Source organism: Aplosporella prunicola, assembly GCF_010093885.1.
Source record: "Aplosporella prunicola CBS 121167 unplaced genomic scaffold K452scaffold_20, whole genome shotgun sequence".
Lineage (NCBI taxonomy): Eukaryota > Fungi > Ascomycota > Dothideomycetes > Botryosphaeriales > Aplosporellaceae > Aplosporella > Aplosporella prunicola.
The window spans coordinates 437,811-460,602 of NW_022983548.1; the positions used below are offsets into that span (position 1 = coordinate 437,811).

Genomic DNA, 22,792 nt, shown 5'->3' on the forward strand with positions numbered 1-22,792 from the left:
GCTTCGGATAGTCATGGATCTCGGTCGGAAAAGCACAAAGGCCCGAGCTCCGAAGGATTCTTTCCTTTGTTCCATTGGGCGGATTTGAAGTCAATGACGCAATAGACTTCTAGCAGCAATTGGAGAACTGGGTTGCCAACAACACCCACCCCCATGACCAGCTCTTTCGCAATTCGGATCTCTCGCGCCTTCTCGGCGCCGTGCAATTAGCTTCCGTTAGGTTTGCTTTCTAATCTTACACGTCAGCGCTGTTCGCCGAATACATAGTCTTTCTGCCTCTCCTTTCGCGTTTTTCCGCTTGTCATGCCTACTTGAACACGGCATTCTGAACTAGCAAGCCACTCCAACCATGGAAGGCGACTACTCAGAGCGGCCCACGCCACATATCGAAGAACTTCCAGGCGCTTGGCCAGAAACGCCAGCGTCTAACCTTCGCCAGCAATCATATCTTGGTTCGGCACGGCAACCATCCACAACTAATGTCGGAAGAGCCTCTGGACTAAATGTGGTTACAAATGCCCAGGACCAAGGCCACGGTATGCTGCCTTTTTCACAGTGATGGTTTCAATTACGCGCATCTCCTTGTGTTTATATTTCTCGATATATTGCATGCGTCAGACCTTGTTGTACACATACTGATTGATACCAGGACATACTCTACGGTCTGAGGTTACCACAGCCGTTCCTACGCCAACAGAGCAACATACAGCCCAATCGGCAGCACTCGACGCTGATGCAGAGGAAGACAAAAGAGAGATGGAAGAATCAGCTTCAGACGATGAAGAAGACAAAGAAGGAGGCTTTGCGCCAATCAAGTCGGCGCCAAGCCAACCTGCAAAGAAGCCGAATCCGAGCAGGGCGATGACTGAAGAAGACCTCTTCAAGGTCCTGTCTCGTCGTCGCACCGACCAATCCGGTCGGCAAGGATCAATTTCGACGGCGGCCTCAGGTCACGATGAAGAACAGGAGGAAATAAATCGCCTGATGTCTCGTATGTTCGGACAGTCCCGCCAGCAGTCTTCCGAAGAGGAAAAGACAAGACACCTTGGTGTGGTGTTCAAAGGCCTCACTGTTAAGGGTATGGGTCTTGGTGCTGCTCTCCAGCCTACAAATGGAGATTTGTTTTTGGCTCTACCCCGGTTTCTGAAGAACCTTCTCACCAGAGGTCCCAGACAAGCAGCTGGCAAACCTCCCATCAGGACCATTCTTGACAACTTTTCCGGATGCATAAAGCCTGCAGAAATGCTTCTGGTTCTTGGAAGACCCGGTGCTGGTTGCTCTACATTCCTTAAGGTCCTCGGAAATCAACGATTCGGTTATGAAGCCATTGATGGGGATGTCCTATATGGTGGGACGTCTGCCAAAGAAATGGCCAATAAGTATCGCAGTGAAATAATTTACACGCCGGAGGACGACTTGCACTACGCTACACTCAAAGTGAAAAATACGCTCCAATTCGCTCTCAAGACAAAAACACCTGGAAAAGACTCGAGAAAAGAAGGCGAGTCCAAATCGGACTATGTCAAAGAATTTCTCCGTGTCGTCAGCAAGTTGTTCTGGATTGAACATACTATGAATACGAAAGTTGGAAATGAGTTCGTACGGGGTGTCTCTGGTGGAGAAAAGAAGCGTGTCAGCATTGCAGAGGCCATGATCACAAAGGCCTCTGTTCAGTGCTGGGATAATAGCACGAAAGGATTGGACTCATCTACAGCGCTCGAATATGCGCAAAGCTTGCGATCGTTGACAAACATGGCTCGCGTCTCCACATCCGTCGCGCTCTACCAAGCGGGAGAGAGTTTGTACAATCTTTTCGACAAGGTCATTGTCATCCATGAAGGTAAATGCTGTTACTTCGGTCCCATCGACACCGCAACGGAGTACTTCAAATCCCTGGGATTCCATCAACCCAAACGATGGACGAGCGCCGATTTCTTGACTTCCGTCACGGATGAGAACGAACGGCACATCAGAGAAGGCTGGGAGAACCGTATTCCAAGATCTCCTGAACAGTTCGGAGAAGCCTTCCTGAAGAGCGAGCGGCACAAGGAGAACCTTCGAGAGATCGAGGAGTTCGAACAGGAGACTCAACGATTGGTTGAGGAACGCCGCCAGTCTCAAACCAAAGCCACCAAGAAGAAGAACTACACCATTTCTTTTCCCCAACAGATTGCTGCTTGCACCAAACGCCAGTTCCTGGTGATGATTGGAGACAAACAATCACTGGTCGGCAAATGGGGCGGCATCCTCTTTCAAGCTCTGATCGTAGGAAGCTTGTTCTATAATCAGCCCAAGACCAGCTCCGGTGTATTCACCCGTGGCGGTGTACTTTTCTTTGCACTTTTGTTTAATGCCCTGCTGGCTCTGGCAGAACTCACAGCCTCCTTTGAGAGTCGGCCCATCCTCCTCAAGCACAAGTCGTTCTCATTCTACCGGCCAGCGGCATATGCTATCGCTCAAGCTGTCTGCGATGTTCCATTAATTCTAATTCAGGTTACCATATTCGATGTGGTAGTATACTTCATGAGCAATTTGCAGAGGACGGCTTCGCAGTTTTTTATCTCCCTTCTATTCCTCTACGTTTTAACCTCCACCATGTATAGTTTTTTCCGTGCTATTGGAGCACTTGTCGGGTCGTTGGATGTCGCAACACGTATCACTGGTGTCGCGATACAAGCCTTGGTCGTATACTCAGGATACTTAATTCCGACAAAGAAGATGCATCCCTGGTTTTCTTGGATTCGATGGATCAATCCGGTCCAGTACGGATTCGAAGGATTGATGTCAAATGAGTTTTACAATCTGGACATCATTTGCGAGCCTCCATACTTAATACCTTTCGGCGTTCCTGGTGCGACTCCGGAGTACCAAGCTTGTTCCCTCCAAGGAAGCAGACCGGGGTCGACGACCGTCAGTGGCGCCGACTACATCTCTGTCGCTTACACCTATTCTCGTTCTCATCTTTGGAGAAATTTCGGAATTATTTGCGGAATGTGGTTTTTCTTTATCTTTCTCACTGCCGTAGGGATGGAGCGACAAAAACCAAACAAAGGAGGAGGGAGTGTTACTATTTACAAAAGAGGTCAGGCACCATCAGCCGTCAAGACCGCCATGGAAACAGGCAACCAACCCAGGGACGAGGAAACTGGAAAAGAACAAGCCGCAGGAACCGATCAATCGAGAGACGCCACCTCATCGGAAGACGAGAAGACAAATATGAAAGGAGTTGCCAAAAACGACACCATCTTCACTTGGCAGAACGTCACTTATACTATCCCGTATGAGAATGGGGAGCGGAAGCTGCTGCAAAATGTTCAAGGTTACGTGAAGCCGGGGAAACTAACTGCACTGATGGGAGCTTCTGGCGCGGGCAAAACGACTCTACTCAATACTTTAGCGCAACGCATTCGGTTTGGTGTTATCACAGGCGATTTCCTTGTTGATGGAAAACCACTCCCTCACTCCTTCCAGAGAAGTACTGGTTTCGCTGAGCAGATGGACATCCACGAATCCACCTCGACGGTGAGAGAAGCACTCCGTTTCTCAGCAAAGTTACGGCAACCGAAGGAAGTTTCTTTGAAGGAGAAGTACGAATATGTCGAGACCGTCATTGATCTCTTGGAAATGCGAGAAATCGCTGGAGCCACGATTGGAAAGACTGGATCTGGTCTGAACCAGGAACAGCGCAAACGAGTAACCATTGGCGTTGAGCTTGCCAGGTAAGTTTACACATCTAGACCTCCTATACCTTCCCACAAGCTAACAAGTTTCTTTAAAAAAAGTAAACCTGAGCTCTTGATGTTCCTGGACGAGCCAACATCTGGATTGGATTCCGGCGCAGCTTTCAACATTGTGCGCTTCCTCCGCAAGCTCGCCGACGCCGGTCAGGCAATCCTTTGCACGATCCATCAGCCGAGTTCTGTTCTCTTCGAACACTTCGACCAACTTTTACTCCTCAAATCCGGCGGCAGGATGGTATACTTCGGCGAGCTCGGCCATGACAGCAAGAAACTCTTGAATTACCTTGAACGCAACGGCGGGAAGAGGTGTCCTCCACAGAGCAACCCAGCCGAGCATATGTTGGAGACTATCGGTGCTGGAAACCCTGACTACAAAGGCCAGGACTGGGGTGATGTCTGGGAGAAGTCGCCTGAAAACGATGAGTTGACCAGAGAGATTCAACAATTGGCCAAGGACCGTCGCAGCAGGAGCACGAAAGAGTCTGTTAAGGATGACAGAGAGTATGCCATGCCGCTGATGACGCAGACAATAACCGTGGTCGTCCGGAGCTTCACGGCCATGTGGAGAACCCCTCAGTACGTTGTCGGCATGTTCATGTTGCATATTTTCACGGGCCTCTTCAACGCGTTCACATTCTGGGATTTGGGTAACAGCCAGATTGATTTCCAGTCCCGGCTGTTTTCCAGTTTTATGACCTTGACGATTTCTCCTCCCCTCATCCAGCAGCTGCAGCCACGGTACTTGGAGGCCCGAAAAATATTCGAATCGCGCGAGTCCAACGCGAAGATATACTCCTGGTTTGCTTTCGTTACTGGTGCCATCCTCTCGGAGATACCTTACCGCCTGGTTGCCGGTACACTGTACTGGGCGGCGTGGTATTGGCCGCCGCATTTTCCACGCGATACCTATACGTCTGCCAGCGTCTGGCTCTTCGTCATGGTGTTTGAGTTGTTTTACCTTGGGTTCGGGCAAGCCATTGCTTCCTTCTCGCCGAACGAACTCCTGGCTTCATTGTTGGTACCCATGTTTTTCCTGTTCGTTGTGAGCTTTTGCGGCGTTGTCGTGCCGTACATTGCTTTACCCTACTTCTGGAAATCGTGGATGTATTGGCTCACGCCGTTTCATTACTTGCTGGAAGCTTTCCTCGGCCTTCTTACCCATGGCATTCCAGTCAATTGCGATAGCTCAGAACTTGCGAAGTTTTACCCTCCGCCCGGACAAACCTGCGAAAGCTATGCCGGGCCGTATATCGCACAAGCGGGTGGAAAGCTCCAGAACACATCTGACGGCACCTGTGGCTTTTGTCAATATGCAGATGGCGATCAATTCGTAAGTTCATCAACCCCCCACCCCCACTTATCTTGGCGTTTCCGCCCAACGTCTCTTGGCCTCCGCCTCGGAGGGTTTCAGACCGGGGTCGGGGAAGGTCGGGTTCTGTGATATGCACATGTCGTCGCGGGAACGCACCTCCCCGCACATGCACCCGAACCCTCTCGCAGCTCACTCTCGGGAGCTTTACCTGTCGCGGCAGTTTGGTGTGCAGAGAGCTAACGACTAGCGCAGGCGGCCAGCTTTAATGTCTACCATTCGCACACGTGGCGGAATTTTGGGATTTTCTGGGCGTACATTGTGTTTAATTTCTTTATCGTGTACGTCTGCTCGTGGTTGTATTTGCAGGGAGGACGGAAGATCAAGGGATTCTTCAGCCCGCAGGCTCGCAAGACGAAGAAGGAGAGTCGGAGGAAACAGGAAGGGGAGCAGGCCTGAGGGCGGCTAGACACGGGGCTAGGGGGATTTTGACCAGTTCAGCGGATGCGATTGGCCTGTGCAAATATCGTCGATTGCCGCATCGGGCAGGGGTGCAGGATGATTGTGATGGGAGGTGTGGGGAAGGCCGCGTGGGGATGCAGGGGTGTTGGATGGGCGCAAATGCCAGGGCCCGAATTACGCAGCGGGCGCGAAAATGTATCGGAAAGAAGGCTCTGGCCCCTGCATTTTGTTGCAGCAGAAAGCGAAACACATTTTCGGGGCAGGAGTAGAGGCGTGTATGTCTTTACCCGGGCGTGAATACGTTCATCCACAGCGAAAGACTTCACCCGTGATGCGAGGGGGTGTGCTCGAGTAGAGTAGCACAAGAGCTGGTTTTTGTCCCACGGGGAAACGGTCAAGCATTGCGCCAAGCACCTGGCCAAGGCGGGATCCCGTTGGTCCTTTGGGCGGCGGAAAGGACCGGGTGAAGAGTGGTTTTTTCGTCACCGAGAGCCTGGGGCGCCGTCATTGCGGGAGACCGAGAGAGCGGCCGGCGGTGCCCCTGCCGCTCGCGGATGCGGGGCATAGCGATCTGGGCGAGACTGCTCTCCCGCTGCTCCATGCAAGCATGCTCCACCCACCACAACTCTGGCTTTCTTTCGTCATTCATGCCCTTCTGGGGCGCAATGCGTTTCGATGTGGCAGCGAGACATCGTGGTTCGTCACACGGTCGTTGGCAAACGTAACAGTTCGTTACCACCACTCGGCCCTAGCCGCCAGAGGCGCCGATGCTGGCACTCTGGATATGCTTTTAACCTCGCTTAGGGCCCCGCCTCCTCCGCTCTGCCTCCATCGACGTTGGTATCATTGTCTTGCTCCGACGCCTCCCGACCACTTCAGCCCTTTGGTCCGACTCTGCCCGTGCGGAACACGCCTCGGCAACGTAACTGGGCTTCATTCCCCATCTGCCTGCCAATCACGTCCATCACAGCCGGCCCTTGCACTGTCCGGGGGTAGTCTTTTTAAGTGTTTTGAAGGCACGAGCTCCTCGACCATCAATTCAGCATCAGCCATGGCTTCCACTCTTAAAGGACACACGACCCCGCCTGTTAGAACCGCATCCCCCGGTCCCCTCGCCGAAGACTTCGCTCGCCAGCAAATCTCCAAGCAGCAGAAGAACAACTTCCACTCTACTTCTCTCAAAATGGTTTCCAACACTGTCAACAAGACCGCTCTCCATCCCGGTGGTATTGCGTACGTTTCCATGAACTCCTGTTGAAATGGTTGCCCTGTACTGACTTTTGTCGTTCAGCGCTCACGCCGAGCACACCGAGATTGAGGAGGAGCTCCACGATAAGGCGCACATTGACTACGACCGCGTGGCAATTGTATGTTTCACCGGTTCCTGCATTGATAGTTCACAAGCTAACAGCGCCGACACAGATTGCCAACCCCTCGGTTGCTGCACTGTACGAAGATGCTCTCGTCTACGAAACTGGCTCGGCCATCACTTCGTCGGGCGCTCTGTCGGCATACTCAGGCGCGAAAACTGGCCGCTCTCCCTCGGACAAGCGTATTGTGGAAGAGCCTGGTTCGCAGAAAGAGATCTGGTGGGGACCTGTGAACAAGCCAATGACTCCTGACGTACGTACCCTAACTCTCCTTGGCATGGCATCGCGTGCATTACCCCACAATCTTCGCATCCGGCAAGTGAGCGCGGCCGACGTCATGGTAATCGTGATGATTGCGGTTGGCCCTTGTCGGCAGCGATGTGCATGGGGGCGCCTCGCTTCCCCACTTCCGTCGACGCGAAGTTCCTTGGCCCTCGGCTGTGGCTGGCCTGGACTCCTTTAGGCCATGCAGCACGTGCTCGCACTTCAGTTGCTGACTTTCATCTCTCACAGGTCTGGCGCATCAACAGAGAACGTGCTGTCGACTACCTGAACACCAGGAACCGCATCTATGTCGTCGATGGTTTCGCCGGCTGGGACGAGCGCTACAGGATCCGCGTGCGTGTCGTCTGCGCCCGTGCCTACCATGCCCTCTTCATGCGCAACATGCTTATCCGTCCCTCGAGAGAGGAGCTTGAGCACTTCCACCCCGACTATGTCATCTACAACGCTGGTGCTTTCCCTGCCAACAGGTTCACCACCGGTATGACCTCGTCGACTTCCGTCTCCATCAACTTTGCCGAGAAGGAAATGGTTATCCTGGGTACCGAGTACGCCGGTGAGATGAAGAAGGGTGTCTTCACTGTTCTGTTCTACGAGATGCCCGTCAAGCACAACGTCTTGACTCTGCACTCCTCGGCCAACGAGGGTCAGAACGGCGACGTCACTGTCTTCTTTGGTCTTTCCGGTACCGGCAAGACCACCCTGTCGGCGGACCCCAAGCGTGCTCTGATCGGTGACGACGAGCACTGCTGGAGCGACACTGGTGTCTTCAACATCGAGGGTGGCTGCTATGCTAAGACCATTGGTCTGTCTGCCGAGAAGGAGCCCGACATTTTCAACGCCATCAAGTTCGGCTCCATCCTGGAGAACGTCGTCTTCGACCCCATTACCCGTGAGGTTGACTACGATGACTCTACCCTGACCGAGAACACGCGCTGCGCGTACCCCATCGAGTACATCGAGAACGCCAAGCTTCCCTGCCTGTCTACCAGCCACCCCACGAACATCATTCTCCTGACTTGCGACGCCCGCGGTGTTCTGCCTCCCATCTCCAAGCTCAACACCGAGCAGACCATGTACCACTTCATCTCTGGTTACACCTCCAAGATGGCTGGTACTGAGCAAGGAGTCACTGAGCCCCAGGCGACTTTCTCCTCTTGCTTCGCGCAGCCCTTCCTGGCGCTGCACCCCATGCGCTACGCCAAGATGCTGGCGGAGAAGATTGCTACGCACAACGCCAACGCGTGGCTGCTCAACACCGGCTGGGTCGGCGCTGGCGCCACCACCGGCGGCAAGCGTTGCCCGCTCAAGTACACTCGTGCCATCCTGGACGCCATTCACTCCGGTGAGCTCGCCAAGGCCGAGTACGAGACGTACGAGACCTTCAACCTGTCGGTGCCCAAGTCGTGCCCGAACGTCCCCGACGAGCTGCTCAACCCGGCCAAGAGCTGGACCGGCTCGGCGGACTTCAAGGGCGAGGTGACGAAGCTCGGCAAGCTGTTCGCGGAGAACTTCAACAAGTACAGCGACCAGGCGACGCCCGAGGTCATCAAGGCTGGGCCTGCTGTTTAGACGGGTTTGAATGACTTTCCTTGCGGATTCTCGGTGTAATGGCCCAGATTGATTTTTTTGTCCCTTTCGGAGGCATGTGAATACGGACACCCCTCTGCCTTCTGCTTTTTTTGCGAAGCGTTTCCTTTTTCTTTGGTTGCGCGTGGCTGTATAGTTGAAAAGGCTCGCGCGGACGGATCGAATACCAATACCAATGCAAATGAAATGATATTTTAAGATATATGATTGTCTGTATGCATGTGATGAGTGTGACGACAGCTATTTAAAATTAAGGTTTCTTTAAGATTAGGCAGTGGACTAAGTATACATACAGTCCTTTTAAGTTTGACATCGATACTACAAACCGCCGACAAACAAATCGCGATGCATCCCATGACGTGCGTACTCTGTAGATAAAATAATATAATGCTCGCAGTGAAGCTTAAAAATTTATTCTCGCAATTTTTTGTATATTTCTGCGCAAATATAGTTGTAGGAATGACCGGGTCGCTGAGGCGTGAGAGGTTAACCGAAGACAAGCCGCCAAAGGCCAGCTTGATCCCTGTCTGTCGTCACAGTAGCTTGTCCTGTAGTCGCGTCCACCACTTCGCGCTCCGATACAAACGTGCGACCCCAAGCTCCCATCTACCCCATGAGACCACGTCAGACCATGATTCCCAAGCCTCCAGGCGCAACGTAGCTAGCATTCTGACAAGATGGAGGCGGACTGGGACGAGGTGAGCCCTATAGGAGAGTCGCAGCACGATTGCGCTCGTCGCTCCCTTTGATGTGCAGGCCAACGGCGCTGACGGACATTGTCACAGCTGAGCCAAATCCCTCTGCCTCCGCCAGGCCCACATGCGCTCCCAACGCCAGCGACGGTCGTCGCCTTCGATACGCATCAGGATCTCGTCTGGGCCGGCAACGACTTTGTGAGTGCGTCTGCGCGGTCGGGGCGCGGGATCAATGACGGCTGATCTAACGCTGGGGACTCCAAGGGTCGCGTATGCTCCTTCTTCGGCCCTGAACTGCAGCGATACACCTCGTACAAGGCGCACGCCGCGGCCGACGGCGGCGTCAAGCAGTTCCTCTTCTGCGACAAGGGCGTCCTGTCCCTTTCCGTACGCAGCGTGCACCTGGCGTCGCGACGCGGCCTGACGCAATGGCACCTCACGTACGGACATACCTACAAACTTGATGATGGTGGGAAGGTGTATGGAGAACACTAGGCTGACGTTGTGCCCAGGCACGACGAGTTCAAAGAACTACGATGCATGAGTTTCACGTCCAAGGGCGTCCACGAGATCTTGGTGGCAGGCTGCCAGAATACCATGTTCAGGATTGATGTTGAGAAAGGGACAATCACGGAGACTGTGAGGACCTTATATCGCTCCCGAGTGTCTGTTTTGGCTAACCGACGTTGGGACGAAGCTTCCAGCCGAGAGCAACTACACCTTGATGAAAAAGGGTGGGCAATACATCGCTGCTGCGACGAACTCTGGTCAGGTCCATATTATCGACCCGCTCAACTACAAGGTTATCAAAACATGGCAGGCTCACAAGGAATGGATCAACGACATGGATGCCAAGGCGGACTTCTTGGTGACCTGCGGGTTCTCCCGCCGTCAGCTAAATAACCTTGTCCTTGATCCATTTGTCTATGTATACGACCTCAAACTTCTGGTACCATTGCCACCGATACCTTTCCATGTGGGAGCCGCCTTTGTTCGGATGCATCCTAGGATGTCCACGACGAGCATTGTGGCTTCTCAGTCAGGGCAGCTGCAAGTGGTGGACCTAATGAACCCCAATACGGCTAATGTGCGCCAGGTCAACCTTTTTGACAGTTATCTAACGCAGCTCGAGATGGCTCCTTCGGGAGAGGCAATTGCATTGACCGATTCTCTGTGTTCGATTCGGGTTTGGGGCTCCCCGACCAAGATCAGATTTACAGACCAGGCACAACCATCCGAGTTCCCAGACCATCCTATCCCTGCTCCGAAAGTGGATTGGTCTATGGAGACGTAAGTTTTTCGCATATGTGTTGTGGGAGTTCTAACCGATTGTAGGCCTCTTAGCACCGTTGGCATGCCGTATTATAGAGATACACTGCTTTCCGTGTGGCCGAATCATCTGGTGTTCGAGGTAGGGGCACCACCGCCCAAGGTCGATGCAGCAGTACAAGCTGCCATGAAACGGACAGACATTGGCCACTGGGCGCCCAATATTCGCAAACTCCGTAGGAACCAGGTCCAGGAAACGCGTCTGCCCGGAAAGGGTGCCGACGCTCTCATGGCACCAAAATTCCTCAGCGAGAAAGCTAGAGACGGTGGCGTGAATTCTCAGCCAGAGCGTCGGATGAGCGAGACGCTTGAAGCATTAACTGACATGATGCTTGATGGCTCGACTAAAAAAGATGTCCCAGTCATGTATCGGAATGTTGAAATCAAGTATAGCAAGTTCGGTGTCGATGATTTTGATTTCAAGTAAGTCTTGCTATAAGTTTTGTCGTTCAGCACTGATCATAAAAAGGTACTACAACAAGACTGAGTATTCTGGTCTTGAAACACATATTGCCAACTCATACGCAAACCCACTCCTCCAGCTCCTCCGATTCACACCTATTATTCGAAATTTGGCGTTACATCACGCCGCTACTTCCTGCTTGTTTGAGAACTGCTTGCTCTGCGAGCTTGGTTTCCTTATAGACATGCTGGAGAAAGCACAAGGCCAGAACTGCCAAGCTACAAACTTTTTGAAGACCTTCAGTGGTCTTTCCAATGCTGCATCTCTTGGGCTTGTCGAAGAACACTCGCCGAACAATGCCCTGACCACCATGATTCAAGGGCTCAACCGCTTTTTGCTTGACAAACTCACGGCAGACTTCAGGCAGATGTCTCCGGGAGTCAGTCACCTTGATCATGCGCTGACGACAGCCGCTGTTGCAAACATTCGCTGCGCGCAGTGCAACAATGAAACACGAAGACCAGGGGCAACATACGTGCACGAGCTGGTATATCCGCCGAAGAACAGCATGAAGAACCCGATGCGAGCTCCGCGCCCTACCTTTTCCCAGATATTGAAGGCTAGCGTCGAGCGTCAAGACCAGAATCGAGGTTGGTGCGACAGATGCAAGCGTTATCAGCAGCTTGCGGCGCGGAAGACGATCCAAAATATTCCTCCGATTATGATGATTAACACGGCGATTCTCAGCCACGAGGCTAAACAGCTGTGGGCGACTCCGGGTTGGTTACCGGAAAAAATCGGAATCATCGTCAACACTGGGCAGTTCTACTGCTACGAGGGCCAAGACCTCGAGCACCACCTTAAACGAAATTTCTACGACATCCAGGTATACGACCTCATCGGTGTCGTAGCTGATATTAATAGCGGCGAGAACCAGAAGTCGCATCTGGTTTCAATGATCAATGTATCGCCCTCGTCGCGAGAGGAAAACCAAACCGAGAGTCAGTGGCATTTGTTCAATGACTTTTTGGTACGCCCGGTTGCGAAAGAGGAGGCACTCCGCTTTGAACCAAACTGGAAGTTACCATCGGTCCTTACTTTTGAGATCGCCAAGGCAAGCCATCGAATCGATGACACTTGGAAAGACCATTTGGATACTTCGCTTTTGTACAGACAATGGGGACCTGCTCCAGAGAGCGACAGCACAGACTATGTCCCTTTGAGCACTAGCGAGCACATCAAGCCAGGGTGGCCCGTCGCCATCGACGCGGAATTCGTGTCGCTGCAGCGCGAAGAAATCGAAATCAGCGCTTCCGGGCAGCGTGAGACGATACGGCCTTCACGGCTTGGTCTCGCGCGCGTGTCCGTCCTCCGCGGCGACGGCGCCGACGAAGGAAAGCCATTCATCGATGACTACATCGCCATCACCGAGCCCATCGTCGACTACCTAACCCTCTTCTCGGGAATCTCGCCCGGGGACCTAGACCGCTCAACCAGCAAGCACGCGCTCGTCGGGCTCAAAGTCGCATACAAGAAACTCTGGCTGCTGCTCAACCTCGGCTGCGTCTTCATCGGGCATGGCCTGCCCAAAGACTTCCGCACAATCAACATCCACGTCCCCAAAGGCCAAGTCGTCGACACCGTCGACCTGTACTACATCCCAGCACGGCAGCGCAAGCTGTCACTGCGCTTCCTCGCGTGGATCGTGCTGGAAGAAGACATCCAGACGGCGACGCACGACAGCGTGGAAGACGCGCGCACAGCGCTCAAGCTCTGGAAGCACTGGGCGCAGGTCGAAGAGGCCGAAGGCCGCCCCGTGTGCGACGACATGGTCCGCGACATCTACAAGCGCGGCTGGGAAGTCGGGTTCAAGGTGCCGGGCGCGCGCGCCATCAACCCCGCTGCTGCTGCCGCCGCGGCCGCCGCGCAGGGCAGAGGCGACACGCCCGAGCCCGGCACCGGCGCGTCGACGCCGATTCGGAGGCCCGGCACGGCGTTTGGTGGCGCGAACGGTAGTAGTGGTGGTGGGACGGCCATGTTTGGCAGCCCGATGAAGTGAGGGCAAGGGCGCGTCTGTGTGACGATGGGGGGTGCGGAAGCAAGGGCGGCGAGGGGTCGGCACTGTGGTACGAACGCGCGCGCGCGCGCCCACGCTGCTGGGCGTCGTGCGGCACGCCGTGGCGTGGCATGGCATGCTGGCGGGTTACGCACGCAGGACACTGGCGCGCAGGCAAGGGTGTCGCGTGGCGTGGCGTGCGCGGGCGTGTCACGCTGCTCGGACAAACGGTGGACTGGTTGACTGACTGACTGACTGGGTGGCTCACTAGCTAGGAGTGAGTGAGTGTCTGTCTTGTCGTTTTTTTATATTTTGAATAGGGGGGCGGGGCTCGCACGTTGTGGATAGACTGACATAGACGACGGAATGGATCGAAGCATGTTGAACCGACTCTTACATACATACATACTACGTAAGGCAAAGGCAAAGGCGGATGCGTAGTCGTGGTGGTGGTGGTGGTAGGTTGGACGAGCGTTGTCTCCCCTCCGGCCTCCCCACCTTCCTTGCTCACCCTCGTGGCACGCCCAGTGCTCCATGGTCGTGCATGAATGAATCGATCGCCATCGAGCGGTCCAGACTCGCTCGGGCGATAAGGACGCATGCACTCACTCGTATGGCACAAGTGAGCAGTGCGGTGCGGTGCGGCGGGCTTGCCTGCCTGCCTGCCTGCCTGCCTGCCTGCCTGTGGGACGTAGGGCAGAGGCCTTGTATGTATGTATGATATATGTGTGTATGTAGGTATGATGTACCTAGGTATGTATGCATGTAGGCAACCACGTGTCGAACGAACGGGCGGGGAGGTGCTAATGCAGGTGCGGATGGATGGGGGAAGGGCTTGAGGCTTGGTTGGACGGGGGCTGCCGCTCTGCCTATTCTTAGATTCGATCTGGTGGCCGGAGCTTTCTTGCCGCGTGTGCTTGCTACATAGAGGGTTGAGGTAGCAGTCTCCTTTGTCTGCTCTCAGTTCGGCGTATGGGTTGGATACGTCCATCCCCATTCCCCAATGTAGACACGACATGCTAACTACACTGAAATCCACTCAAATTCTGCTGAGACAGTGTCTCATGAGTACAATAATATATTGGAACTGCCACAAACTTTTGTTTTAACTACATGAGGAGGTGGTCATGGACAGGAAGCCCGATTGAAAAAAGCCTGGATGGCAGATCTGGAATCTGCATCTGCATGCCACACATGTAGTAGATCTATCTATCAGTTTTCCACAGCGCCCGCGCGCAGACTGCCCCGGTTGAGGAAGGAAGGAATCGGGTGAGAAGAAAGGGAGAAGCAACTGAGACATCCACCCTCTGCCTGCCCTTGCTTGACACCGGACTTGGGACGCTGCTCCAGTGCTTTCTCTTCCCCATTCTCTGGTCACTAGAACACTTGCCTCTGTCCGCCTGACCACCTCCATTCGCTAGGTACATGCGCCGTCCTTTTTCGTTCCCGCAGATCATGCCCCAGCAGCCAGCAGCCTGATGACTGACCCCGGCACCATGCGATCCACTCCCGGTCGTGCATGCCTGGCGAACGGCCAGCTCCAGCCCGGCGTCGTCCACACCTGCCACAGCACGACCCACGCCCAGCCCGCTGCCTTGACCCACATACGCACCTCCTTCCCTCCCTCACCCTCACTTTCACCTTTTTCTACGCAGTCTTCTTGCCTCTGCTGCCGTTGCCACAGCCCCGCAACCGCGTCTTCCACCATAATGCCCACGCCCTGCATGATGAAGTAGCGCAGGGCGCCGGCCTCGGCGGATGGGATCAGCGCCGCGTGCTCGGCTGCGCAGTGAAGGAGGCCTGAGAGCGCGAAAGTCGCGAGCAGGCGTGCGTAGCGAGGTAGGAGGGGCCATGATTCCGAGAGCCCGGTGGGGCTGAGCAGGGAGACGAGATAGGTCGCGTGGGTGGTGAGAGGCTGGCGGAGGCATTGATGCCAGGCTAGGCTGTGTGGAAAAGATTGTCAGTGGGTGGTTTGCTTGGATTGCTTTTAATTCTTGCGCTTGAGGATGTGGGGGTGTTTTGACTATAGAGGCAATTGACTGAGAAAATTGAAATGATAGCAGAATAAACAGGCTTGGTATATGGGAAATTGATGAGGATATAGAACGAAAGATGTACTGGCAAAATGTCACTTACCCCCAGAACCGCCGCAAATTCCATCCTTCTGACATCCACTCCGTCAAAGGCGGCCAACTTTCCGGCTCACTAATTCCGGTGGCAACAGCCACAATGGCCGGGACGTTGTAGAGCAACTGAATGAGTGACGCGAGAGAGAGCCAAAAAGCAAGCGTACCCAGAAATCTTCCCAAGACTTCTTCCCCAGTGATTTCAGTGAATCGAGAAAAGACATACTGCTTGTGGGGCGAAAAAGCAGCATCCAAGTCTGGCGGTGGCGGTTGACTGCTGATGAGGTCAACGACAAGATAGGCGACAGCCACTGTGAAGATACGGCGCAGAAGGAAGCGTGTGCGTGAGGGGACGTAGTCCTCGTTGGCGCGGGAGAAAGCTGGCACGTTCTTGACTTGCGTGCGTGTGCCGATATGACGGAGATTGAACAGCCTACTCAGCGCCCACTCGACCTGCTGGCGGGCGCGAGTGAGAGACGCCGAAATGCTCGCGGGGTGCTCTGCTTTGGAAAGACGGGCTCTGCCTTCATCTTCAAAAGACACCGGATGAAAGAAGAGCAGGTCGCTGGCGTTGAGGAGCTGTAGCCACATCGAAGCTGTCGCGCAAGAACCTAGGGAGCGGTTCTCGAAAACCTCTGAGACGGAAAGCTGGAATTGGCAGGCTAGATGGAAGGAGACGAGGAGCGCAGTGAGCCGCCATGATGAAGGAAATGCGAGAGCAGATACGAGGATGACTTGGAGGAGGATTAGGTTTGCGAGCGGAGTGGCCCATGATGGCAAATCGTCCATAGTAAAGTGGCCAGAGTGGGTAGCAGGTGACACAGAATGATTGTAGGGAAGCAGGTGTAAGGGAAAGAGCGTCTGGGGGCCCCGTGAGGCTCCCACGCCATCCATTTTCGTTAACAAGCTCATCTCCGCTTGCGGCCTTTCGAAGTGATGTTGAGGAAAGCTTCAAAAGAGTGTTGATTCTTGATGGGCATGTGGGAACATTTTTTCCCTGTCCTTATATGCCCGCTTCTGGTAGCCAAGACTCCCTTGCAGGCGAAGATTAGATAGTTCCACCACCCCGGTTCCTTGCCTCTCGACGCGTTTGGACGACCTCGAAGCTTTTTTGTTCTATCGTTCAGCAATATTCGCTACGGAAGTCTACTAATAGCTAAGCCTAGACTAACTTTTAAAGAAACAAACAACCTAAGCAATTGAGTCGCTACATTTCCACCTTCCTTTTAACAAACGTCGAGATCTCGATAAGAAGCACAGAGCAATCTTGTGTAACTTTGGGGCCGAGCGTTGATCTCACTTGCATCATTCCACGTTTCTGAATCACCACAGCCTTGGCAACGTTTTTCGTCGCTTTTCAGGAGATCCTGGCCCTTGTGCGTCCAGGAACGCAGTCTGCATATCATGGGAGACCTAGCCCGATGCGGCGCCAGCATGAGTTGACGTCTTCGCAGAGAGTGAGGAAGTCATCGTCAGCGATACATTCGGCAAAGAACTCGTCGAGGATGTTGATTCTGTTATCATCCGGCAGCGTCGCATACGTTCTGATATCGCCATGCTCACGGCTATTTCGTCCACCCATGATCATCGAGCTTACGCGATCGACAACATCTTTGCCAGCACTCGAAAGCGTCGATCTATCAGCATGATCGGTTGAAATGTGGCCAGGTGAAGTGCTTCCTGGTGTCTCGGAATTTGACTGAATGTCAGGCATCGAAAAATATGGACTGGATGAAGAATTAGATGTGTGCAATGAAGGCACGGGCTTTCCGGTCTTCTGGCGACGGCCGTTTTTCAAAGCATTCAGCTGCTTGCCAGACGACGCCGAACTTTCTGTAGCAAAATTTGGGGGCGGTAGCGGAGCCAAATTTGCGGTGGAACCTGTGTTCTGAAGAGCTGCGCGTCTAAGGCTATTGGACCGACTCTTCTGTAGCTCTGTAGTTGAGCTGCTCGGCCTGTTCGCTCCTTGAGTATGCTTCTGGGTAACACTTGACTTTGGTGCAGAAGCTGGTCTCAAGAACGGGAGCTCTCTTCTAGGAGGAATCATTGAGAGCAGATCATACTCTCGATTCACTGGAGCAGTTGAAGGTCGAGTATTCTCAATTTCACTAATCGTATCCAGCTGGCGACTCACCGGTTGCGCCTGCATCGTTAAAGACTCCGTGCTTGGTCTTTGTGGGTGACTAGAAGTATTAAAGAACAGAGGACCTGTTGCTGGGAACCGAGTTAAACCGTCAGTCTGTCTATCCATGGAGCGCTCTTGGTGGAAATGGTTTGATTCAAAAGCATCAGTAAAAATGCCCTGTTGAGGGAGACTAGTTGGCCTAAAGAAAGGTTGCGCAAGGAACTGTTCGGTGCTAAGTCGGCTCTCCGATACTAGTGGATGCGAAGTGTGAACTCTTGGAGGCGAAGATGAAGGTTGAGGGGTGACATAATACGATGAATTCGGGCGTGAGTTGCTGCCAGCCACTGTCGGCCCCTGCGAAGGCTTGTCTGTAATATAGCAACCAAGATCAGAGAACAAAGTGTGCGCCGTTTGAAAGTCTGTGTCAGAGCAAAACTTCAGTTGCAATCTTCTTATCTGTACTACAACTTAGCAGCTTCGTTGAAATCTTGTCAAGCAACTGTACCTGTCCGTCTGGTCTGTTGTATCTGATTGCCAACAGAGGACAGCGCACCAACAAAGAGATGGGAAGCTGCTCAGCGCGTACTTCTATGCCAGACCTCTTTGCGGTGGCGATGAATTCTTTCGAGCTATTAATCAGGTCATGTATGCTAACATGTTCCTGGATTTGTTAGAGCGAATGATGAGTGCAGGAGCAAATATGCATCTGGCCCATACCAGAAGCTCGGATCCTTGCACCACCTTCATCACCAGGGCTGCGTTGTTGCCGGCGCGAAAGTTATCGAATGTGACAACCAAGTTTTGGAAGACATGGTTCCACAAGATGCTGTCGGTGCGCACATTTGTGGCATATGAGTATTTGAGGAGCGGAAGGCTAATGAGTGAGTTCATGGGCGTGTAGGTACTCCGTATAGGCAGGCAGGGTGACCGGTTACAAGCTTCGTCTCTCTATGGCGACCTGCGCAATCTAGTTGCATATATCGATGAATAGTTTCGACGGCCCGAAGCTTCCGGTCAACGCTAGGTAACGTTGTGGTGGTCAGTCTTGTCTGTACCTTAGTGTGGAGAGATGAGAGTGATGCGCCGGCAGCCCCGCAGGTGGCCGGGCGGAAAGTGAGCTAAGCCGCAACAGGAAAGGTCGCCAAACGCGTTTCAAGCTCTGGAGGGCGTCGCATCGCAAAGCGCGAACCGCATCATAGTCCCCATTCCACGTCGCGAGCGCATCTTCCCCGCCGACGCACGAGCGCGCCTCTTCGCCCTTCTTGATGAACGCGTCGTCGAAAAACGCGTGACGGCCTGCGACAGACCACTTGCCTGTGCCCGACAAGAATGGCACCATCCAAACCGCGCGAACCTTCCATCGAGCGTACCGACGAATACGACGACTTTCTGCAAAAGCTCGAGGAATACCACAAGAAGAGAGGGTATGCTTGCTGCTGGGACTAAGCTGCTACCGCGCGCCTAACGTCAGCCCAGCACCGTTTTCGACCGGGAGCCCAGAGTCGGCCCAAGACACATTGATCTGCTGAGGCTCTACAAGCGGGTTACTGCCGAGGGAGGGTACGACAGGGTGTCAGATACGAAGAACAACAAACTCGCCTGGCGTAGGGTAGCAGGAGAATTCTTTGGCCAGAGCTCTAATGCTACGACGCAAGCGTTCCTTGTGAAAACCGCGTATTACAAGAATCTTGCGTACGCCGCTTTTCCCAGCTCGTCACTGTCAAACACGACTGACACGAAGCAGCGCATACGAGATTAGCAATTTCCATCACAGGGAACCACCACCAAAAGATATTTTAGAAGACGTGTCTGCCAAGGGAGGCGACTTGCTCAATCGCACGAGAGAGAACTTCCTCGGGCCCTCGAATCGCGAACTGGAAAACCTGGCAAACGGTGAAGACAAGGAAAGCGACGACTCGGAAGACGAGCTGCAAAAAACACCAAAGGGAGACAAGATGGACGTTGATGAGCCCGGTAGTACAGGTGGCAGGATAACTAGGGGTGAGTGAGAGGTTGGGTCTCAGCCCTCGTCGACCTGCAGCCATATCCCTTCGCGACTGCATTTCCCCAACGCTAGCCACTGACTTTTAACAGCCCTGCGTCAGGCACCGCCTCAACGGGTTCTCTTCCAGCCCGAAGTATCTTCCTCCAGACAAACGCGTTCGGCCGGCCAACACAACTCTCCCACTCCCGGCTCATCAAACATGTATGGACAGTCGAACGGACTTTACTCTGGTGGTAACATCATGAGCATAATCGCCAACTATGAGCCGAAACCTGTGGTCCCCTCCAATGTCAAACCGGTAGTAACGCCGAGTAATAATCCGGAGCATTTCCGCAATCTAAGGAACAGGCTGGCAAGTAGAGGCTCTAGGAGCCTTCCGCAGAACAAGGGCATGATGCTTCCAGGCACTGGATTTACTGGCCCCAACATCTACATCCGCGCTCTTCTGGCACTTCAATCCGGCAGCGTGGAGGAGCAGGCCTACGCTCTCCATCATCTTGTCAAAATCTCGCATGAGCGGGGCGACAAATACCGATTCGATGGGTTTCCTGGTCTGGCCGAGGCTCTGATTGCACGACTATTAGAAGTCAGCACTTTGTTTTACGGTGTCCATTGGGATGTTTGTTACTCCGAGGATGAAGCATTGGAAAGGAACGACACACTCAATGCCATAAGTGGCACCGCAAACTTGCTCCAGAAAATACGCTCGCATCCAATCTTAGATTTTGCCGACGAGGTGCAACCGAGGGAGTTCAGCGAGGCGCTCGGACGGATTAATGAAGCCGGTCTCGTCATGCGGAATCTGGTCATGCTGGATGCCAACGCGCAATACGTGTCCCAGCAATATCTTATTCAAGATTTCATCACCATCGCTCTCACTTTGCCGCCACGGTCGACAGTTAAAGAACTCAAGCACTACGCATTGGAAATCGCGGAACAACTGACCAGGTATTGGATCTTGGATTCAGACCACCATCTTTACCAAACCCTCCTGGCGCAAGTTGACTCAACGGATCGTGGTACTATTATCACCGCATTGCGGGCTTTGTCTCGCATCGCCATGAATGCTGACCCTCGTTATGAGCTCAAGAATGTTCCGGTCCGCATCATTCAACATATCTGCGACTGGCTGCTTGTCGAGGATGAACATATGCGTGAAGCCTGCTTAGACTTCTTGTACCTCTACACTGGCAGTGCTGAGAACGTCGAAGCGCTGACACAAAATGTTGACGTAGAGTCGATGGTGAAACACCTCGTCAGACTCTTGCTCTACAACGCGCAGACCATGAGAACACCCATGCAATCCAAATCGGCTGCAAAGCCTCCGTCACCAACTCCGGAGACTGCCCCAAAACTAGCATTTGCCATCATTGAACAGCTCGTTGCACTCGATGAACCTGATCGTAGCTCTCAATGGTATGTACTCACCTATTCAAAGCACTTACAGATAACTCATACCAATATAGGCTCAAAACATGTTTTGAGGAAGATTCAACCGGCGAAATCACTCAGATCGCTCTCTGGACAGCCTACAACGCAGCATTCCAGGCCCCCATCCAAACACTTACTGCCCAAAATCAAGCTTCCTCGCTTCCTTCAACACCTGGAAGCTCCGCTCCGCCGGCTCCTCAAGCAACGAAGCCTCCAAAGCCCTTGATGGCTGCCAAGGACTTCATCACTAATGTGTCAACCACGTTCCCCTCAGCGTCTGCTCAGGTCATCACTGCTGGTGGAGTACAAAAATACACGATCAAGGGCATTAGACCTCGATCTGTTCCAGTCGACTTGAGGAATCGGCCATTCATCAAGTGTCAATGGCTCTCGCCACCAACATTCCCTGCGGGATCTCAGGCTAACGGAGAAGTTTGTGGAGAATTCGCAAAGGAGTCAAAGCAGATGTGGGAACACGTCCTATCAGTCCACATGGGTTTGTCTAAGGATTCAGACGGAAAGTGGCAGTTGGACGAACCAGAAACCAATGGCGTCAAGTCGGAAGGCAGCACGGCTAGTGCAACTGGCCGTAAATATGACTGTCGCTGGGGTGGCTGTCGGCATTTTGTCAACTCTAACGCCACACCCACTGCTTTTGAGGTTGGTATGCACGTGCAGACGCATCTTCCGGACAGCTCTGAAAAGGCTCAACTGCGAAATCAACATAATCAGTCTTCTGGTTCTCCAACGGCACCGAAGATCAATGCGCAGCCGCAAATTCCTCACTTTCAGCCAAACAGTTACACGTTACTCAGTAGCGGTAGACCCGATAGCTTGGGTGCAAGGGATGGCACGAAAGGAGACTCAGGTCCGGACATCAAGTGGCATAACACCGCGCTTGACGAACGCAGTGTTGCCCAGAGTCTATCTGGGGCATCCATGATGGTGTTGCGCAATCTCGCAAAGCGACTTGATGACTTCGGTCAACAGAGCGAAACTGATGGAGACGTTGCCATGAATGCCTCTCAAAACGAAGATGGCTGGGTAAGAAAGGTCTTCACTCCAGTCAAGGACGAGTTGTTCTTTGTCATGGCACACAATCAGTCTCTCAAAGAAGGCATGCACGAATTGATGAGGGATATCAGCAAAGCCGGGGCATAAGCATAAGCCCCTCAATATATGGCTTCCTCGCCAAGCTTCATTGGGTTGTACGATAGCGATGGCGTTAATTGGTGCTGGGATGGCTGTATCGACACGAGTTTTGCAAGAAGGGAAGGTAGGGCCATCGGTGCTGGCGTTCTCTCTCCAAAGAAACTAATCGATGGCCTCATTGCGCGATCTCCGCAAAGTTGGGGAGCGACAGCTCTTAAAAACATGATCAATTTACGAATATCCATTTTCTTGATGCTGAAGTGCGGGTCCAAATAGCTACTCAGACTAAAAACCCTCGTCCCTCTATCGGCATCTGCCGCGGACTACCATCAAAATCGGGTAAGCGTCAAGCTTCCAAGCCACAATGGATGCAAGACCGTGCAGTCAGCGAGCAGCAATACGAAGCTGTTGCAGAATTGATGGCGCATGTGCATTTGGTACTAGCAAGGTAGGATGCTCATGTGCCATGAGCGGGTTTAGATCTCGGAAAGGGTGTCTCACCGCAGCCACATCTTTTTGCACTCAACGTATGTAAGCAATGATCCCTCGGCGCTTACACTCCGCTTTAGGCATCCAGTTCATGCCTAGCGCTCTTCATTCGACTCGGATTTTGGTTGGGGCGGGATGATGCATGCCAACAGATAAGCTGAATGCGCGTCCAGATGATCACTTCTTTCATAGATCAAGAGCTATCCAATCGCATCTACTCAAGACATG

General features: G+C 53.3%; 6 protein-coding genes across 6 annotated transcripts; 4 read left to right on the top strand and 2 right to left on the bottom strand.

The window, feature by feature from the left end:
• Positions 1-349: 349 nt before the first annotated feature.
• On the top strand, positions 350-5,789 carry K452DRAFT_275615 (uncharacterized protein; the record flags this gene model as incomplete). Its single annotated transcript, XM_033539242.1, has 4 exons — positions 350-536; positions 650-3,719; positions 3,783-5,070; positions 5,305-5,789. The coding sequence occupies 4 exons, from the start codon at positions 350-352 to the stop codon at positions 5,506-5,508; spliced, it is 4,749 nt and encodes a 1,582-aa protein (XP_033395085.1). The 3' UTR covers positions 5,509-5,789.
• Positions 5,790-6,532: 743 nt separating this feature from the next.
• On the top strand, positions 6,533-8,913 carry K452DRAFT_289922 (uncharacterized protein). The gene is made up of 4 exons (XM_033540909.1): positions 6,533-6,744; positions 6,803-6,878; positions 6,934-7,134; positions 7,395-8,913. Exons 1-4 carry the CDS (start codon positions 6,563-6,565, stop codon positions 8,733-8,735), a joined length of 1,800 nt encoding a protein of 599 aa, XP_033395086.1. The 5' UTR covers positions 6,533-6,562; the 3' UTR covers positions 8,736-8,913.
• A 404-nt stretch (positions 8,914-9,317) lies between these two features.
• Positions 9,318-13,645, top strand: K452DRAFT_254715 (uncharacterized protein). The gene is made up of 7 exons (XM_033538334.1): positions 9,318-9,451; positions 9,539-9,646; positions 9,713-9,888; positions 9,961-10,087; positions 10,146-10,738; positions 10,784-11,200; positions 11,247-13,645. Exons 1-7 carry the CDS (start codon positions 9,431-9,433, stop codon positions 13,237-13,239), a joined length of 3,435 nt encoding a protein of 1,144 aa, XP_033395087.1. The 5' UTR covers positions 9,318-9,430; the 3' UTR covers positions 13,240-13,645.
• A 1,044-nt stretch (positions 13,646-14,689) lies between these two features.
• On the bottom strand, positions 14,690-15,953 carry K452DRAFT_232286 (uncharacterized protein; the record flags this gene model as incomplete). Its single annotated transcript, XM_033537223.1, has 2 exons — positions 14,690-15,179; positions 15,373-15,953. 2 exons carry the CDS (start codon positions 15,951-15,953, stop codon positions 14,690-14,692), a joined length of 1,071 nt encoding a protein of 356 aa, XP_033395088.1.
• A 469-nt stretch (positions 15,954-16,422) lies between these two features.
• On the bottom strand, positions 16,423-18,521 carry K452DRAFT_360606 (uncharacterized protein). The gene is made up of 3 exons (XM_033546353.1): positions 18,205-18,521; positions 17,993-18,148; positions 16,423-17,943 (listed from the first exon to the last, which is right to left on the bottom strand). Exons 1-3 carry the CDS (start codon positions 18,376-18,378, stop codon positions 16,765-16,767), a joined length of 1,509 nt encoding a protein of 502 aa, XP_033395089.1. The 5' UTR covers positions 18,379-18,521; the 3' UTR covers positions 16,423-16,764.
• Positions 18,522-18,687: 166 nt separating this feature from the next.
• On the top strand, positions 18,688-22,359 carry K452DRAFT_275626 (uncharacterized protein). The gene is made up of 5 exons (XM_033539243.1): positions 18,688-18,911; positions 18,964-19,179; positions 19,232-19,488; positions 19,582-20,908; positions 20,959-22,359. Exons 1-5 carry the CDS (start codon positions 18,817-18,819, stop codon positions 22,082-22,084), a joined length of 3,021 nt encoding a protein of 1,006 aa, XP_033395090.1. The 5' UTR covers positions 18,688-18,816; the 3' UTR covers positions 22,085-22,359.
• Positions 22,360-22,792: the final 433 nt, after the last annotated feature.

Bases quoted from the DNA above. Each gene is read 5' to 3' on its own strand.
- K452DRAFT_275626 (XM_033539243.1), top strand. From the start codon at position 18,817: ATGGCACCATCCAAACCGCGCGAACCTTCCATCGAGCGTACCGACGAA. The intron at 18,912-18,963 runs GTATGCTTGCTG...ACGTCAGCCCAG, and splicing joins GAATACCACAAGAAGAGAGG to CACCGTTTTCGACCGGGAGC. The intron at 19,180-19,231 runs GTACGCCGCTTT...GACACGAAGCAG, and splicing joins GCGTATTACAAGAATCTTGC to CGCATACGAGATTAGCAATT.
- K452DRAFT_360606 (XM_033546353.1), bottom strand. From the start codon at position 18,378: ATGAACTCACTCATTAGCCTTCCGCTCCTCAAATACTCATATGCCACA. The intron at 18,149-18,204 runs GTATGGGCCAGA...TAACAAATCCAG, and splicing joins TGCAAGGATCCGAGCTTCTG to GAACATGTTAGCATACATGA. The intron at 17,944-17,992 runs GTACAGTTGCTT...GTTGTAGTACAG, and splicing joins ACAACAGACCAGACGGACAG to ATAAGAAGATTGCAACTGAA.
- K452DRAFT_289922 (XM_033540909.1), top strand. From the start codon at position 6,563: ATGGCTTCCACTCTTAAAGGACACACGACCCCGCCTGTTAGAACCGCA. The intron at 6,745-6,802 runs GTACGTTTCCAT...TTTGTCGTTCAG, and splicing joins CTCCATCCCGGTGGTATTGC to CGCTCACGCCGAGCACACCG. The intron at 7,135-7,394 runs GTACGTACCCTA...CATCTCTCACAG, and splicing joins ACAAGCCAATGACTCCTGAC to GTCTGGCGCATCAACAGAGA.
- K452DRAFT_254715 (XM_033538334.1), top strand. From the start codon at position 9,431: ATGGAGGCGGACTGGGACGAG. The intron at 10,088-10,145 runs GTGAGGACCTTA...GTTGGGACGAAG, and splicing joins AAGGGACAATCACGGAGACT to CTTCCAGCCGAGAGCAACTA. The intron at 10,739-10,783 runs GTAAGTTTTTCG...AACCGATTGTAG, and splicing joins GTGGATTGGTCTATGGAGAC to GCCTCTTAGCACCGTTGGCA.